We start from the raw sequence: 19,775 nt of genomic DNA on the forward strand, positions 1-19,775 counted from the left end.
CAGAATTTTAACTTTTCTGATTTTAGAAAGGCAATGTGATGCATATACCATGAGCATAACACTCCAGGGAGACCTGAGTAATCCTCAAAATCAAAAAAATTAATATGTCTCCAGTTAAGTTCATGAATAGTCACATGACAGGGGATACATGAAATTATACATATTTCATGTATCAGTATCATCCCAATATCAGTTCATGTCAATGAGTCTGCCACAAATTTGCAAGAAAAAAAAGGAAACTTCTGGATTTCAGAACTTTGGGATAGATAAGGGATTATTTAATATAAATTAAATAATTTAGTATTAGCAAAATTTATCTGTCACGGAAGCGAGAGTGAAAGGAGTTGAACTAAAGAGGATGTTCCCAAGCTGCTGACACTGTCTAGAAGGAGGCTAAGACTCAGGAAGACAGATGTCCGGAGATTGAATTTACCCTGGCATTCCAGGGATCAGAACAAGCCCCAGAGGCTGCCCTGAAAGCTGCAGATGGAGGATGCACAGCCAGGATCAAGACAAAAAGTAGAACTCAGGGCTGAGAGTAGAACCCAGACAGGGAGCTATCAGAGTGGCCAAAGCAGATCAACCACCTTGGCATCCCCCAAGAGCCGTTGAGAAATGCAGGAGCTCGGGCCCCACTCAGGCCTCCTGAGTAGGACAGAATCAAGATCAAAATTCCAGACGATTTGTGTGCACCTTAAAGTTTGAAAAGCAGGGGGAAAAAATCCAGGTTTTAAGGCCATATCTTAAAAATTGCCTCCAAGCTAATAAGGAGGTGTAGGGGAAGCATTTAACCTTGCATGGTGTTTCAAGGATTATTCTCCCTGTTCACCAATTGATAAGCAGAGATAATTTTCTTTAAAATTCAAGGTTTTCTCTTGGACTCAGCACAGCACAGCTCCCTACCAGACAACTCTCCCTGTTGCCCCCGTTCTCTCCCTGTCTACCGGAGAATCCCAGCTTTTATACTATTTTATGACTAAGATATCCATGTAAGTCTCCATTTGAAGAAAGGCTTCCAGGACTTTAAAACATCTGAAAATTCTCCAGGGCATAAAATAGACACATTAAGAGACAGTTTAAAGGGTAGCTAAAATAGTTTACAAGGCAAATAAAAATTAGAATGAAAAATGAATCAAAATAAAGAGGTGGCAAAATAAGTCAAAATAAAAGTTCAAGTTGGTTACACGAGTTTGTTTACTTTGTGAAAATGCATCAAGCTGCTCCTTAGACCCCAGCACTGGCTTCCCGGCCTCTGACTAAAGCTGCACATCTCAAAGTCCACTCCACACTGCTCTGTCTACTCTACTCAGCTTCTCAGCTTCCCCCAGCCAGGTTCATGGCTGACCTTGGAACGCTCACCTATCAATATTTCTCAACCCCTAAATGCAAGAACTTCAGATCATTTTATATTATTTCTGACACATTTTTCTCTTTTTCTTTCTTTCTTTCTTTTCCTCTTTTTCTTTCTTTTTTTTTGTTTTTGTTTTTGTTTTTTGTTTTTGAGATGGAGTCTCACTCTGTCACCCAGACTGGAGTGCACTGGCGCGATCTCAGCTCACTGCAACCACTGCCTCCTGGGTTCAAGCGATTCTCTTGCCTCAGCCTCCCAAGTAGCTGGGATCACAGGTGCACGTCACCATACCCAGCTAATTTTTGTATTTTAGTAGAGATGGAGTTTCACTGTGTTGGCCAGGCTGGTCTTAAACTCCTGACCTCAAGCAATCCACCTGCTTCAACCTCCCAAAGTGCTGGGATCACAGGCGCACGCCACCATATCCAGCTCATTTTTGTATTTTAGTAGAGATGGAGTTTCACCCCATGCTGGTCTTAAACTCCTGACCTCAAGCAATCCACCTGCCTCAACCTCAGCCTCCCAAAGTGCTGGCATTACAGGTGTAAGCCACCACACCCAGACTCTGACACCTTTTTCAAAAGCCCCGTGTGTGTGTGTGTGTGTGTGTGTGTGTGTGTGTGTGTGTGCATTTGTAGATACCGCTATTCATCTTATTCTGAGTCTTTAGCCTTATTGTGCCACACATAACTTGAAGTTGACTTTCAGCTACAGACAAATGATGTGTCCAACTAAACTTTGTTACATCTCCTCTATAGGTGACCAGTGAATGATATTTTAAGTTAATGTATTCATCGGCCCCCTTTGTATATCTCTTTCAGAGAGTTTCTATGGGAGTGGGTATAGAAACATAAACAACTTCAAGTCATCTCCTCTCTTGATGTCTCTCAGCTGCAGGTGGAGCTGGAGCAAGAATACCAAGACAAATTCAAAAGACTGCCCCTCGAGATTTTGGAATTCGTGCAGGAAGCCATGAAAGGAAAGATCAGTGAAGACAGCAATCACGGTTCTGCCCCTCTCTCCCTGTCCTCAGACCCTGGAAAAGTGAACCACAAGACTCCCTCCAGTGAGGAACTGGGAGGAGACATCCCAGGAAAAGAATTTGATACTCCTCTGTGAATGCTCCTGCCAGGCCTTCAGAAATTGCATGGCCACTCCAGCGTCATCGGACTCTCTCTTATTACAAAGATCACTGCCCAGGACCATCTTCCCGAGAAGCATCCCTTAGCCTAAAATCCACATCAAAGGGAGAGTTCCAGAGGAATCCATGAAGAAGTCCCATGCCCAGGCTCCATGTGTCATGTGGAAACCTCCGCAGGTCTGCTAGTGAAGAATGCATGTATGTGAGATTTTTGTTTTCTTTCCAATAGCAAATTCAAAGCAAGCAACTTGCAGGCTCCATGGAACTTTTAATGAAGGACAGTGTCTTTGAAGAAAATCAAGCTCATGTTTTTATTCGAAGCTCTGGTGTAAAATATTTCAAAGTCATAGAAATAGTTTGAGAAATGCATAGCATTATTTAACACTATTGAACAGCCGACTTTGAGCATTTTTTTTTCTAACTGCCCCTCAACTACCATTATCTTCAAGTCAACGTGCATATTACATTGTTTCATCCTTTGCTTTGCAAGCACTGGTGGCTTGCAGTTTGCTAATTTATTTGTCATAGAGTCATCAATGTATTTGTTGCTGACATGGTTTTATTAGATACTGTAGTGATTCAAATAAGTTTGTTTTCTATTTGAAAAAAAAAATCACTTGATTGTATCCTTGCCCAGTGAAGCCATCCTAAGACTTAGCAATATGGATTGTACATTTGGCTGCGTGAGCAAGTCGGCCGCACACTTCCAGACAGGGTGCTGGCTGTTTGAATTGACTATTTGCACTCAAAGTCTGGGTATTCATTGATTATCGGCCTGAAATGATCAAATAACTACAAATGGTCTGTTGAATAAAAATAGTTGAGCTGATATATGTTAAGCAGATATTCAATCAGAATGAACAGGTTCCAGTGGTTATTTTGCTGTTTGACATTTTTTATGGTTCATTTATTTTTAATATAGAGAGGAAGATTGAATATTTATCTAGAGAATACAAAGACCCACAAGTAAATGATAGGTATTATCTCCATGTATATATGTACCCACTTAGTCATGTAAGTGCATATACACATACATACACACGAGTGTAGATATGTGCTTATTAATTGACAGTGACCCAAATCTCTTCCACAAGACTTAAAACCAAATTCAGGGACAAATGGATAGAGAAGAAAAGGGTCAAACATCTAGAGTACATGGATGTTAAATTATATGGAGATGCTAAGAAATAATTGATGGAGCCATTGATGCAAACTGAAGTAGATTTAGAACTTATTATATGAATTTGATTTATATTTTGCAAGATCAAAAATTAGATGTTAAGTATCAGATTTTAAGCTTGTTTTAATGGTCAAAACATTAGGACAGAAATATGGACATTTATTAGTATCTTCCATAATTTTTAAGTCTGACACATTTCTATTTTATTCTAACATAAAAAAACTTTCATTATATATTTACTAAGTATATTTAATTCACTTAACTGTGTCTTTATAAGTTCCTATTTTAGATGGCATAAGAGAAACAAATTATATCAAGGTAAAACTGATCAAAAGCATGACTGAAAGTTCTGAAAAAAGAAAAATAATATATAGAAAAATGTAACTTAGAGAGTAACACATGAACATTGAAGTTAAAACCCAGAAGCCAGATGCTCACAGTTTTATTTTACTTTAAAATAAACCTGCCTGATTGTAGCTTTGTGAAATATCTTAAAATGCAAAAACCAGTTGTGTCCTGAAAATTGTGTTTCAAGAATTTAATATTTTTATGAAAATTATTTTATTTAACTTTAAGCAATAACTAGAGATTACAATTAAATTTTAATCAAAATGAAGGCTTAGTTCAAACATAAGGAAACAGTGTTTGATTAAAAAAAAACACATCTACTAAGACGTAAGGGGAAAATCACATCCTCTTTGGAGATGATTATATTTTGATCTGAAGGGTTTATTAAGTGTCATTAGACACTTAATAAAACAACTTCCACTGAAAAAGAATCTTTTGTAAATCATTCTACTTTTGCACTTTGAAAGAAAGGCATTAATCATAAAGAAGCAAGAATGGTCAAAATCGAATGCTGCATTTTTATAAACAAAATTACAGACTGTCTGAAATTGAAGAAGAATGAACTAATAATAGCATTCATAACCAAACACAATGGTGATTATTGCAGAACATTGTATCACATTTTAGTCCAGAGATAGAATAAAGTTGAATAACCTTGACTTACACAAAACTGTTTTGGTAGTTGGATTTCATTATCTTAGTGAATTTAGTCATTTTACAATATGTTTGTATTTGGCCATTTACTGTAATCACATTTTTATATCTGTACAATGACACTTTTTGCAGTTGTGGGGTAGTGTGTAACACTGTCCATCTTGCATCATTGAAACTACTACAATGATACTATCATTTAATAATATTAATATTACTTGAAATAGACTAAGATAAAGAAAAGGGGTCTGTATGATGTGCAGTTTTGTGCCTTTATGTATTTGCCTTGTTCTTTGTTGAATGTGTGAAATTCTGTACTGTGGTTTTTCCTATAATAGAGAGTAGAGCTGTGTATTAAATTAGACTGTATCTCTCTGATACCTTTACACTACTGAGAATAGCATGGTTTTGGCCATGTAAACCAATTTTCAAAGTTCTAATGACATGCCATGTGTTTTTGGTTTTTTACATTTCATTTTAAAATTTGAGTATCACCATACATTAATTAATACTCCTGTAGTAGATAAGGTGTCATTAAATAATTCCAAAAAAAGGGCCATTGCTTGCATTACTTTGAATTTAATGTTGCGCTTGTGCACTGTGTTAATATTGTTTGTGATGGATTGGACATTGTGACTCTTGCCTTTTAAGAAGAAAAAAAAGATAGGACAAAGTATTTGAAGCTCTTAAAATGTACATATTTTGGTTCTTCTATCTCAAATTATTTAAAATGCATAATTCACATTTTTGTAATAATTCTATGCAATTTTGTGGCATGATGTTTCTTCCACTTGTAATTTTATGTGCTTTCATCACAAATCCAAAGGAAACAATAAAAATTTCTTAACACAACCTAGCTGTTATTTTTTGGTGTCAGAGTCAACCTTCTTTTGACAGGGGAAATGGTGGGAGCGGACATAATGCCAGTCTTTAGGGCCATCGTGCCCACCCTGACAGGGCACATCTATGCCTGTAAAGGATATTGGGATGCTGCAATGTGTGTGCCAGAGGACACAGGTGCTATCATTCCACCACCCTCCATCCAGGAGTGGAATTACACTTGCCATTGTTTTCATAATGGAGACCCTCTCTTCCTTTCTCTCTTCCTTCCTTTCTCCCTGTCTTCCTTGACCAAAGTTAAGCAAAGCAAAACAGTCAAAAGTTTTTTGACAAATAGTGGCAGTGACAAGAATTGACAGAGCACTTGATGTAAATTTTCTTATAAAACAGATTTTAAAAGTGTTTACAATATTGATAGGATAAGAAATGTCTAAGTTTTATGTAAATGTTCCAGAGGCACCCCAAATGCAGTGTATTAGTTACTTATTTCTGTGTTACAAATGGCTCTAAAATCTAGGGGCTTAAAACAATGAGAATTATCTCTTATATCTTAGCTTTTCAAAAAAAATGTGTGGGTACATAGTAAGTAGATATATTTATAGGGTACATGAGAGGGATATGTTGATACAGGCATAAAATGTGTAATAATTACATTAGGGTAAATGGGGTATCCATCACCTCAAGCATTTATCCTTTCCTTGTGTTAGAAAAATCCAATTATACTCTTCTAATTATTTTAAATTCACAATAAATTAATTGACTGTAGTCACCCTGTTGTGCTATCAAACACTGGATCTTATTCATTCTATCTAACTACATTTTTGCTCGTATTAATTATCCTCACCCCCTCTTTTCCCCAACTACCCTTCCCAGCCTCTGGTAACCATCCTTCCACTCTCCATCTTCATGAGTTCAGTTATTTTAATGTTTATATCTTATGAATAAGTAGGACATGTGACGTTCATCTTTCTGTGCCTGGCTTATTTCACTTACCGTAATGACCTCCAGTTCCATCTATGTTGTTGCGCATGACAGGATCTCATTTTTTAATGGCTGAATAGTACTCCATTTTATATATGTTATCACATTTCCTTTATCCATTCATCTGTTGATGGACACTTAGGTTACTTTCAAATCTTGCCTATGGTAAACAGTGCTGCAACAAACATGGTAGTGCAGATATCTCTTCAATGTACTAATTTCTTTTCCTTTGTATATGCCTAGAAATGGGATTGCTGGACCATATGGTAGCTCTACTTTTAGTTTCCCGATGAATCTCCAAACTGTTCTCCATAGTGCTTGCACTAATTTACATTCCAACCAATAGTGTACAAGGCTTCCCTTTTCTCCTCATTCTTATCAGCATTTATTTTTCCCTGTCTTTTGGATAAAAGCCATTTTAACTGGGATAAGATGATATCTCATTGTAGTTTGATTTGCATTTCTCTGATAATCAATGATGTAGAGTATACCTGTTTGCCATTTGTATGTCATCTTTTGAAAAAATGTCTATTCAGATCTTTTGCTCATTTTTAAATTGGATAGATTTTTTTTCTATAGAATTGTTTGAGCTACTTATATATTCGGGTTATTAATCCCTTGGGAGCTGGGAAGTCTTAAAATGTTTTCTCCCATTCTGTGGATTGTCTCTTTACTTTGTTGATTGTTTCCTTTTCTGTGTAGAAGATTTTTAATCTGTGTGATCCCACTTCTCTATTTTTCCCTCAGTTGCCTGCACTTGTGGGGTATTCCTTAAAAATCTTTGTCCACTTCAATGTCCTGGAGAGTTTCCCCAATATTTTATCTTAGTAGTTTCATAGTTTCAGGTCTTAGATTTAAGTCTTTAGTCCATTTTGATTTGATGTTTGTATATGGTGAGAGATAGAGGTCAAGTTTTATTGTTCTGTATATGGATATACAGTTTTCCCAGCACCACTTATTGAAGAGACTGTCCTTTCTCCAACATATGTTCTTGGCACCTTTGTTGAAAATGAGCTCACTGTAGATGTAGTGATTTATTTCTGGGTTCTCTACTCTGTTCCATTGGTCAATGTGTCTGTTTCTATGCCAGCACCATGCTGTTTGGGTTACTATAGCTCTGTAGTATAATTTGAAGTCAAATAATGTGGCCTCCCCAGTTTTGTTCTTTTTGCTCATGATAGCTTTGGCTATTCTGGGCCTTTTGTGGTTCCATATACATTTTAGGATTTTTTTTTTTTTCTATTTCTGTGAAGAATGTCATTGGTATTTTGATAAGGATTGCACTGAATCTGTAGATTGCTTTGGGTAGTATGGACATTTAAACAATATTGATTCTTCCAATCCATGAACATGCAATGTCGTTCTTTTTTCTTGTGTCCTCTTCAATTTCTTGCATCAATGTTTTGTACTTTTTATTGCAGAGATCTTTCACTTCTTTGGTTTAAATTTATTCCTAAGTATTTTACTTGTAGCTATTATAAATGGGATTATCTTCTCGATATCTTCTTCAGATTGTTCACTGCTGGCATATAGAAATGCTATTATTTTTTGTATGTTAACTTTATATCCTGCAACTTTACTGAATTTGTTTCTCAGTTCTAATAATTTTTGGTGGAGCCTTAGCTTTTTACAAATATAAGATTATATCATCTGCAAACAAGGATAATTTCATTTTTCCTTTCCAATTTGGATGCCATTTATTTCCTTCTCTTGTCTGATTGCTCTAGCTGAGACTTAAAGTACAATGTTCAACAACAGTGGTGAAAGTGGGCATCCTTGTCTTGTTCCAGATCTTAAAGGAACGACTTACCATTTTTTTCAGTTCAGTGTGATACTAGCTATAGGTTTGTCGTATATGGCTTTTCCTTCTATATCCAGTTTTTTTAGGGCTTTTATCAAAAAGTGATGCTGAATTTTATCAAATGTTATCTCACAGCTTTTTTGAGTCAGGAATTCAGAGAGGGCAAAGCAGATACGGCTTGTCTCTATGATATCTGGGGCCTCAGCCAGAAGATTAGAGGTCTAGGGCTAGAATCCACTCACACATCTAGTGGTTGATGTTGTATCAAGTGGGAGCCTAGCTGGGGCTCTGGGGTGGAACACTTTCTCATGCCCTTTCTATGGAGAAGCCTGGGCCTGGGCTTTTTCACAATATGGTAGCTAGATTCCAAGGAAGAGCGTCCTGAGAGAGCCAGACAGAAACCGTCAACATTTTTATAACCAAGCCTCAAAGTTACATACATCACTTATGCCAGACTCTATTCATTGGTGCTATCACAAGCCCCTTCCCAGATTCAAGGTGCAGTAACAAACATAGACTCCATCTTACCTTGGGAACACAGTTGATCACCCTGAAGAAGTACATGAGGGATGGAATGACTATATAGGCATGACCATCTTTAAAAAATATAATCTGCCACACACAGTGTGCATGAAGCTGAATTTGTGTTACCTTCAAAGCTGCTCCACCTCCTTTGCTTTCTACATCAGTGAACAAAACCAGTATTACAAATCACACTCCAGCCTACACAACCTTATGGACCATTCTACCTCATAGGCTTTTTAACTACCATTTCTTTCAACTGCTTCATCCATCCTTTCTCTTTCTCTTAAATCACTCCCCCAGTATACACACACACACACACACACACACACACACACACACAAGTTTCTTTGGTTCCCGCCTTTCCCTGGCTAACTTCTATTTATCTTTCAGTTTATAACATAAATGTCAATTCCTCTAGGAACCCTTCCTGGATCCACCAAAGCTTCTGTCAGGCCCCTTCATCTATTCTCCCAATGCATCCTGTATCAGTCACCCACTGCTGCATAACAAGCAACAGCAAAACTTGGTGTTTGAAATAACTACCACTTACTATTGGTTGTGGGCCTATGGATGGGTAGATGGTTCTGCTGATCTCAGCTGGGCTGGGCTTATCTCAGCTGGGCTCACCTATGCCGCTACGGTAAGCTGAGAGCTATCTGGTGGCTGATCATGGCTAGGCTCATTGACATGTCTGCGGCCTTGGCTGGAACAACTGGGCTGATGTGACTCTAATTCATAGGATTTCTCATCCTCCGGGAGATAAAATGTGTATCCAATAAAATATTCTCCAACTATTAAAAGGAGTTAAATACTGATACATGCTAAAACACAGACAAATCTTTATGCTAAGTGAAAGAAGCCAGATGGAAAAGGTCACATATTGTATAAATCCAGTTGTATGAAATGTATGGCTTTTTCACATGTCAGAGGCAGGATATAAAGAACACATAAAAGTGCTCAAGGTCTCTTGAAGTCTAAACTCAGAACCATACACCATCACTTCTACCACATTCTATTGGTGAAAATAAGCCAAAAGGCCAGCCCAGATAAAGAATAAAAGGGGTCTCCAATGTCACAAGGAAAAGGATGTAGACACAGGGTTGTTACTAAGGTAATCAATCCAGCAATGCCTTGTTATTTCTTCCACATAGAGAGTGCATGCCACCTCTGTGTAATGGCCTTCTTACTAAATACATCCTCCACGGACACCTTTGATGTCAGATGTCATGTCTCATTTACGATGAATCTGCACACTCACCCTAATGTCATAACTTAATAAATATTGCATTTACTGTGAATAAATCCATTTGCTTATCTAGCTATTAGTGTTACATTAGAGAAAAATAAACAATTGGCTAGGTGCAAAGGCTCATGCCTGTAATCCTAACAATTTGGGAGGCAGAAGTGGTTGGATTGCTTGAGCTCAAGAGTTCAAGACCAGCTTGGGAAGCATGGTGAGACCCAATATCATTTTTCCTATTTAAAATATAATTTTTTTCCCTTTCCTAAAATAGAAAAAATTAGCTGGGCATGGTGGCATGCACCTTTAGTCCCAGCTACTTGGGAGGCTGAAGTAAGAAAATCACTTGAGCCCAGAAATTCAATGCTGCAGTGAGCCATGATTGCACCACTGCACTCTAACCTGGGAGACTTAGAGCAATACCCTGTCTCAAAAACAAACAAACAACAACAACAACAAAAACAAACAAACACAAAGCAAAACCAGAAAAAGAAACAACTGATATCTCAATCATCTCAGTAATAAATGTCATTAAGTCAATGCTACAATGCTATTTAGGTACTTTCTGAGACAGCAACACTATAATAGTAAGGCTACACTACACAGGAGCCACCCTCTTTGCCTTTGACTTACGGTACCAACTCCAAAACACGAAAGAGCTAGTAACTGATGAAACCAAATATTATTTTCTGAGACATTGGTGAAGAAAGTGGGGCTTATCTTAGATCCTGGGGTTACCAAGCAGCCTCTTTTTGCCCATAAGAGAAAATTCAGGAGCAATTCTTGCCCCTGAACATTCATGTATTGTTAAATTGCTTCTTTGAACACTCTGGATATTGTATCTGTTTGTTTTATGTTTCTCTCTGATTCTGGATCTTTTATTCTTTTTAATATTGTATTTAATTTTTTTAGAGGCATGGTCTCTAAAAAAGGCATAGTCTCACTCTGTCACCCAGTCTGGAGTGCAGTGGTGCATTCATAGCTCACTGCAGTTTCAAACTCCTGGGCCCAAGCAATCCTCCCACATCAGCCTCCTAAGTAGCCAAGACTACAGGTGTGCACAACCTAGCTAATTTTTTAAATAACAACTTTATAATTCATGCTCCATAAATTACACTGTTTTACAAAGTACACATTTCAGTGGTTTTTAGTATAATCACAGTTTCTCATTAATCATCACCCTAATTTCAGAACATTTTCATTACCCCAAAAAGAAACCTCATACCCATAAGAAAACGCTTCTCATTCCCGCCCCCAAACATTCTCTCTTCAGCCTGTGAAAACCATTAATTCTTTTTCTGTTTCTGTGGATTTGTCTATTCTGGACATTTCATACAATTGGATTTATACATTATGTGACCTTTTCCATCTGGCTTCTTTCACTTAGCATAAAGTTTTCAAGATTCATCTATCAGTATTTAACCCTTTTTAATAGTTGGAGAATATTTTATCAGAAATATATTTTATTTATTCATTCACACCTGATGGACATTTGGGTTGCTTCCATTTTTTGGTTATTATGAATAATGCTGCTATGAACATTTGCATACAAGTTTTTATGTGAAAATATGTTTTCAGCTTCTCTTGGGTATATACTTAGGAGTGGAATTGCTGGGTTGTATGGTAACTCTATGTTTAACCCTTTGAGGAACTGCCAAACTGTTTTCCAAAGTGGCTGTACTGCTTTAAATACCCAGCAATGTATGAAGCTTCCAATCTCTCACATTCTTGCTCACACTTGTTTTCTGTCTTTTTGATTATTAATATCCTAGTGGGTGTGGAATAATGTCTCACTGTGGTTTTCATTGCCATTTCTCTAGTAACTAATATGTTGTGTATTGTGACCATATGCATATCTTCAGTGGAATGTCTGTTCAAATCCTTTGCCCATTTTTAATTGGTTGAATATTTATTTTTAAATCTAGGTCTCCTTTCTTGATTTTTGGCCTCTGGTGATTTTGTGGCTGTCCATCACAAAACCTAATCTTAGGAAGGCTCTTTCAATTATTATTTTTCTGAAGCTACTGAATAGCTGTAGGTTGCATAGGAAATTGTCCTGGTTGTTTTCTACGTGAATCCAGAAAGCCATTTGTCTGCTTATTGTTTTACTAAATGTCAAATATTTGTTTATGTCTCCAGATTTCTCTTTCTTCTAAAATTAGAGTACATAAAATGTCTGATAAATGTAAGTTGCATTAACTTGGATCCAGTACATTTCTTACAGAAGAAAATGTATTTATTAAGGGCAAGTGAAAGTTTGAATATTGCAACGGCGATCTTAGCCCCACAGACTTTAAAAGTTGAAGCAAACTACATAACATATTATCCAACTGATGCTGTCAAGAAATTCAATGTGTCAATAAGAAACACACCAATAACAAAGGAAAACAAATTACCAATTAAATTATGACTCCTCATCAAACATAAAGGCATTCAATTCAATTTCGGGAAGGTTAAAAGCAAAAGTATATCTTAGAATCAGTGAAATATCATAATTTTCTTTCTTTTTTTTACTTCCAAAACTACCTGTTCTGTAAGAACCTATGGTTGTACATTAATTTGTTTAAAACCAATAGAAAGCACAATGTCCAGGCAGGATTGTATTCAAAGTAAAAATATCCCAAGACCAGAAAAATAGTTGGAAAGCAGAGATAAGTTTGTACTAAACTTGCTACAAAAAGTGCCCAAGTAAGACTTGATTCATAATCTACCACAGAGTCTCTTAAAATTGCTTTCATCCCCTCTTTGTCTTTCTCGTGATTGTCACTGATAAAGAAACTGCCACCAAAACCACCCTTAAAACCCAGCTTGTACAGCTCTTGCCTTTTCTCCCCTCACCCTCATCTCTGTATTTACTCTATTTTCTTGAATCATCTTTAATCTGTGCATGAATCCTTTAAGCTTTCCAATGTGAATCACTGTATTCTTTCTGAATGCTCTAGTGTTGCTTCATTCAGCCCCCCAAAGGCTCACAAATAAAGCAGGCAAAAATAGAATTATCTTCAACACATATTTAATAAACACCTACTATATTCTAGGCATTGATTCTGCCATAGGATCAGTCAGATTTAAAGTGCATGTTTCTTGGTGATAATCATTCCCAGGTAAGTATATCTTTAAGTCCACTCTCTGTGCCTCTACTCAGACTCTGTGTCTCTACCCCAACACAGTTTGACAGAAGGAAGGGTCTATTTCTCTTTTCTCACAGCTGGGCTAATGCTATGCAAGTATGCACTCTTGCACGCTCACACACACACACATACAAACCCCAAATTGTGGCAGAGGGTCTTCAGCATCGAATGGCATTTACCATCTTTTTATCCTCACTTGCAATTTATATGCAGCAAAGGGCCACCCCAATTTTTGGAACCTAGGATATAGCCCAAGAGACAGTTTATGAGTTCAAGTAGTTTATTTGGGAGATGAATTTGTACTGAAATCTCTATTTAAAATGCCAAACTAGGACTGATTCACAACACATTACAAAGTCTGTACTTTCCCCATCTTTTCATCTCCCTGTTTATTACAGTCACAGATTAAAGACCTGCCCCTAACATTTCCCTCAATTCCCAGTTGATTTATTCCATTTTCTTTCTTTCTTCTATTTTCTTTAAGTGAGGTGGGGGTGTGAGGAAAGTTATTGTGATGACTGGGTTATCACTGTGAACAAAAGTGCTCAAGCCCCCCAGTCAAACTCAAAAGGCCTTAGGTGCACACCTCACAGTTAACTCACCAAGACATGAAGAAGCTGGGACATTTACCCACCATTTCCCATCACTCATTAGTTGAGGCTTTCTGCTCAGGCACTAGCTCCTTAACACTTCCAACTTGTGCAATCTATTAGCCAAGCATGCTCCTGTAGTGAGAAAGCATCCTCAGGCAGAAACGGAAAAACTCGTTAGGTGAATAGAGATTTTTCTCAGGTGATCTCTGAAGAAGTCTAAGGGCTACATCCTAACACCCAACATGTCATGAAAGGTTGCATTCCATCTGTAAGTAACATACACAGAAGAGTTAGGTAAACTGGTTTCCATAAAGCTACCTATGCACTAGGAATTATAGATCTTTTAATTGTTAAACCTCAAGGCACCCCCTTGCCCAACTCTGAGACTTATATGTGACCATAATTATAGCTTGACTCATTCTCAAATGGAAGGACCCAGGGAAGAAGCCTATGCCAGCCCTAGAATTGGGCTTGGAAACATTTGAGCCAGGAATTCTAGGGTGCTGGTTATAGTCTAAAAAGTGTATGTTGCCTCCAGTTTGGCATTAGGCCAAACAGATTTCTCCTTGTGGGGGAAACACAACCAGGCAAAGGCCAGAGTTAAGACCTCCAAAGCATGAGGCCCAAGGCAACCACTTCTCTTGCCTGGATCCAGGACAGTACTGCTTCCAAACATAAACAGCTGGATAATTTCAAAAATATTAAATAATATAATATTGTCCCTATCTGATATGGCTTGGATGTTTGTCCTGTCCAAATCTCATGTCGCTCATGTTGAAATGTGATTCTCAATGTTGGAGGTGGGGCCTAGTGGGAGGTCATTGAATCATGGGAGTAGATCCCTCATGAATGGTTTAGCACCATCCCCTTGGTGATAAGTGAGTTCTTGCTCAGTTAGTTCACATGAGACCTGGCGGTTGAAACATCCGAGACCTCATTTCTCTCTCTGTCTCTTGCTCCCACTCTGAATATGTAACATGCTGGCTTTCCCTTTGGCTTCTACCATTAGTAAGAGCTCTCTGAGCCCCTCACCAGAAGCTGAGCAGATGCCAGCACTATGCTTCCTGTACAGCCTGCCAAACTGTGAGCCAATTAAACCTTTTTTCTTTATCAATTGCTCAGCCTCAGGTATTTCTTTATAGCAGTGCAAGAATAAACTAATACACCATATGATCTTTCATTTACTCAAAAGTCAAGCCTTTCTGTGTTTCATGTCTCAGAGAATAAAAGCAGTAAGGTGGAAAGCTGAAAGTCTGTGAATCTCTTCCTGGCCTTTCTCATTCAAAAGCCTGAATAATTGGAGGAATGGAAAGGACTCCAGTTATGGACAAAATGTTGAAAGAAATCATGAAGCAAAATAATGTCTGCCTGATCTGAGAAAAATAAACAAAATAAACAGACATGGGGGGTGGGTATGTTAAAAGTATAGATGTCAGAGGTTCTTGAGAAAGGAATTTAGTCTCTTTATGTAAAACACCAAAGAAAGAATGAGATCTCAGAGGGACCACAGTCAACCTTAGCAAATTGTACTAAGGCAGCTTCAATAAATTCCTATATTCTAGTCTGGCATGGAAACAACAGAAAAACTCCAGGATTCCCAAGTTTGAAACAGACAAAGCAGTGAGAACTATTGAATATAAATGGACTAGGAGGACAGCAACAAGGTAGAGTGGTGGATGTCTCAGCAGAGGCCTGCATAGAAAGATGACATCGAGGATCAGTGGGTTCTCATTCTGGCACATCTTAGCACTATGTAAGCCTCTTGGAATTTAGCTACAACTGAAAATAAGTGAGTTTCTCTTAGCAGATGGGCACTAAAAAAATGAACTATTGAGTTACATAAAAACATCCTACCAAAAGCTTCTGAATCATGAAGGTAGTCATTTATACCCAAAATGACTGAGTTTATCCAAAACGTCCTTTAAGACCTGAAGGAATACACACGTATATGACATGAAAGATAAAAGGTTGTTCCACTGGCCAACTATGATGAAGAAAGAGCTCCCTTAGAGATTCCCATGTTGACCACTGATTTTTCTTCTCAGTGCTTGAAACCTTGCTGATAATGTTTTCTTAAATTTCCAGATTTGCCCTTCTTCTTCTTCTAAGATTTGGGCATACCTGAATATATACCTTAATATGCTTAATGCCATACACTGTCCTTTCTATTCCAATGGCCCATTACGGTAGCCTGTGGTCCAGTGTATTGGATTATCCTACTTATTATGTGCTGGATTCTAATTCTGAGGAAAGAAAGCCATTGTTTATGCTGTTTATCTTATTTACTGCCTGTCTAAGCACTGCATAATGCAAAGAGAGATTAAATAACCACTCATGTTAGCTATTCCAGTTGTCCATGGCCTCTCAAATCCTCTCTGCTTTTTGAAAGTTCCTTCTTATGTCATTCAGCACATCAACTTTATAGTGGCCTCTGAGACAGCTACCATTTTCAGTTAGCTTCCTAGTTCCCAATTTTCCCAACCTATCTTCCAATTTAATGATTCTCTTTTCAGCTGTGTCTAATTTGCTGCTTAATCTGTCTATTGAGTTGTTTGCTTTTTATTTCAGCTCTTGCATATTTTTATTTCTAGACATTTCTTTTGGTATTCTTTTAGAAGTGCTAGATCACTCTTCATAGTTTTCTGTTCCCTGAAAATTATTTCTACTTGTCTTTTTTTCCTTTAAGTATGGTAAGATGTTTTATAAATGTCAGTTTCACTGGTTAGTTTCTACTGGTTCCTGCTTAAAGTGCTTTATTTTCTTGTGTGTTTAATTTTTACTGAATAGTACTTATTTTCCTTGAAAAATTATTTATGGCCATTCTCTAGGATCTAGGATGGAAGTGCCTTCTGATAGAAAGAATTCATGTTTGTTTCTACATGGTGCCTAGGGGAGTAGCTAACCTAGCTCTCTTTAGTGTTTATTTGTTTATTTTTGATTTGGTTGGTTTTTTAATGTCTCTAAACCACTAATGTATACAATATCTCATTTTAAGAATACAATTTCTGATCTCGCCACTGCACTCCAGCCTGGGCAACAAACGAGACTCCATCTCAAAAAAAAAAAAAAAAAAAAAAAAGAGAATACAATTTCTTGTGAGGCCAGTTTTGCAGGTACAGCCTTTCTGGGAAAACTTTTTCCCTAGCTGAGAATCAAAGAAACTTTCTTTGCAGGCCCTATCATAAAGACAGTGTTAAGATTACTTCTAATTTTTCTTTATCCTAATTTTGAACCCTTTGGGACACCTGCTTAATGGTCAAATGGCCTCGTATTAGACTTTCTGATTTAAATTAACTCAGACTTTCATTTTTATCTGTCCCATGGGGCCATCAAAATTGAAGTTCAAATTTGCCAGGATTGGTAAACAATGGCTTCAGTGCTCTACTTACCTCTCCAGATTCTAGATTTCCCTTAGAGTTTGGCCTGATAATTACATGCTATCTTGTATCTTCATTATTTTTAAAAGGTTTTGTTTTCTACTTTATCTAGTTCTTTAGTTGTTGTCTCAGAAGAGTTATTGAGTTCCTACTGGATATGTTTGAACATTTTTAACTATTTTTCTGAAAAATACATTTAGTGATACCCAGACCTGGCCCTGCATCTGGTTAACATGAAATTTTTACTCTTAATCTCCTGGGAAACTAGCCAATCAAAGTCTAAAAATGAAGTGGCTCATTTGTTGTTTGGGGACACTCCATAGCCTCACACTCATAGCAACTAGATAGAAAAATATCAGGTAGGGATGGCAAAACCTTCTTCTATAATCTAAAGACCTTCAAGTTGTCAAATGTATGTATGATATCCTTGTTAGCTAAATTTAGCACCTAGAGCTCCAGTTTCTCTCTAAGATGTGTAAAAACTCATCTAGCCTGACAGTTCCCTGTTGGCTGCACCTCTGAGAAGTCAATTATTCTCAACAATGCCGATTTTAATTTATCCACCCTAAATTACTCCCAAATTTCTATGTGTATTTTTAATAGAAGGTATAATACCAAATTTAAGCACTAATGGCTTTCTGGACAGTGATATAAAATCTGACCCTTGGTCATCAAATTGCCTGAGGAAACAGATGTTTTGATTACATTGTATTTTTCACTAAGAAATAAGTATAAGATCAATTATACTTTATTTTATCCCCAGGGTTTATAGTAGCACTGGGCCAGGCACAATTAATAACAATTAATAAAGGTTGAATAAATTAATTAACCTGTGGTAGATTAGTTGCAAAAAAAAATGGCACTAATTCTTCACAGACTTCACGCATTTTTATAATGTGACTTTGCAGATCTTGCCATGAAGAGGCCATGTCTCATCTCTATCCCTGAATCTGGGCTGGTCTTAAGATAGGCCTTGGCTAAGAGAGTGAGTTACTCTATTATTCCAGTTCCAGATTAGGCCTCTTTTTTTTTTTTTTTTTTGGAATCCTGTTACCACCATGAGAACAGGCCTTTGCTAGCCTGTTGGAGGAAGAGAAATCTCATAAAGCAGAGTTGACCTCATTTTCCCAGCTAAAGGACCAAACATAAGATAGAGCCCAACCAGGATCAGTTCAGCCACCTAGCCAAGCAGCAGCTGACAGCCCAGCTGAGTGAGCCCAGCTAAGGTAGCAGAGCTGGCCCAAAGCAGCGGAACTTTCTAGCCAATCTGCAAACTTGTAAGCATTAATGAATGATTTTTTTGTTTTAGCCACTAAATTTTGGAGTGCTTCATTCATAGCAGTAACTAACTTGCACAAAATCATTGTTACAAACCCTTCTAGGGGTATTTTAAAAGAAAGGACACCAGGTTGGGAATCAGAAGTCTTCAATTCCACTTCACTCTCTGCCATGAGTTTGCTGGTCTTGCACAAAACACGCCTTCTCTGTGCCTTAGATTTGAGATTCCTTTGAGTTCTAATCTTACTTTTCATGTGGTATCTCCCAAAATGTTTTACTCTGCATTCCTGCCATCCCTCATGATACAGTGAGAAAAGTTGATTTTTTTTGTATACTTGAGCATTTATTGAGTCTCCAGGGGATTTGCTTGCATATCAAGTATTGGAAATTCTAGAAAATTGAGCTGATGTATTCTTACTTTAAGCCTTCTCTAAAAGCATATTTTTAGAATGAATCCTTATTGGGAGCTTTCTGTGATTTGTGTTTTCTTTTGTTTTTGTTATGTTATTCTCAAAGCAGAAGTCAAACAAACAAAATCTATTAAAATAAATATCCTTGTTAATCAAGGCTTTAGTGAACTTTGTTCTTTTTCATCATCCTAAAAAGGAACACAAAACAGAGATTTAATAATGGAACAAAAATATCACTCAAAAAAAGAAAGAATCCTGGCTAACACCTTGAAACCCCGTCTCTACTAAAAATACAAAAAATTAACCAGGCGTGGTGGCGGGCGCCTGTAGTCCCAGCTACTCAGGAGGCTGAGGCAGGAGAATAGCATGAACCAGAGAAGTGGAGCTTACAGTGAGCCAAGATAGCGCCACTACACTCCAGCCTGGGAGAAAGAGCGAGACTCCGTCTCAAAAAAAAAAAAAAAAAAAGAAAGAAAGAAAGCACTCCAATATTCATCGGATTTTTACTAATTGTTTATATTACTGGAGTAGAGATAATTGTACCTCATAGCCCTCAATTCTGAAAAGTATAATGGATTCATATGTAATGGACTCAAGCACACAAATTTGTGTTTATGCAAGTGGAGCCCATGTGACAATGATTCTTAGTAGTGGAGATTGGGGATCTCTTAGAGATTCTGATGAAAACTTGATGAGAACCTTGATTCAGAAAATCATACAAATGTAAACATTCACAAAGTAGACTCTTTCATGATTTTTGCCTCCTCAGCACTTTATAAACACTGTTCTTTTTTTTTTTTTTGAGACCAAGTCTCACTCTGCCGTCCAGGCTGGAGTGCAGTGGCACGATCCCACTTCCCAGGTTCCAGTGATTCTCCTGCCTCAGCCTCCTAAGTAGCTGGGATTACAGGCATGCACCACCATGCCC

General features: G+C 37.5%; 1 protein-coding gene across 5 annotated transcripts in view; it reads left to right on the top strand.

The window, feature by feature from the left end:
- PLCB1 (phospholipase C beta 1) overlaps window positions 1-5,523 on the top strand; it is a 749,553-nt gene extending 744,030 nt beyond the window's left edge. For 2 of the 5 annotated variants that reach the window (XM_063659059.1, XM_063659061.1), the window contains one exon: window positions 2,243-5,519. In XM_063659059.1, the coding sequence (XP_063515129.1) occupies window positions 2,243-2,470 (228 nt within the window). In that variant the 3' untranslated portion in view covers window positions 2,471-5,519. Of the gene's footprint in view, window positions 1-2,242 lie in introns of all 5 variants that reach the window. The other 3 variants (XM_063659060.1, XM_054468237.2, XM_054468236.2) reach the window with 2 other exon arrangements.
- Window positions 5,524-19,775: the final 14,252 nt, after the last annotated feature.

Source organism: Pongo pygmaeus, chromosome 21 (genome assembly GCF_028885625.2).
Source record: "Pongo pygmaeus isolate AG05252 chromosome 21, NHGRI_mPonPyg2-v2.0_pri, whole genome shotgun sequence".
Taxonomy (NCBI): Eukaryota; Metazoa; Chordata; class Mammalia; order Primates; family Hominidae; genus Pongo; species Pongo pygmaeus.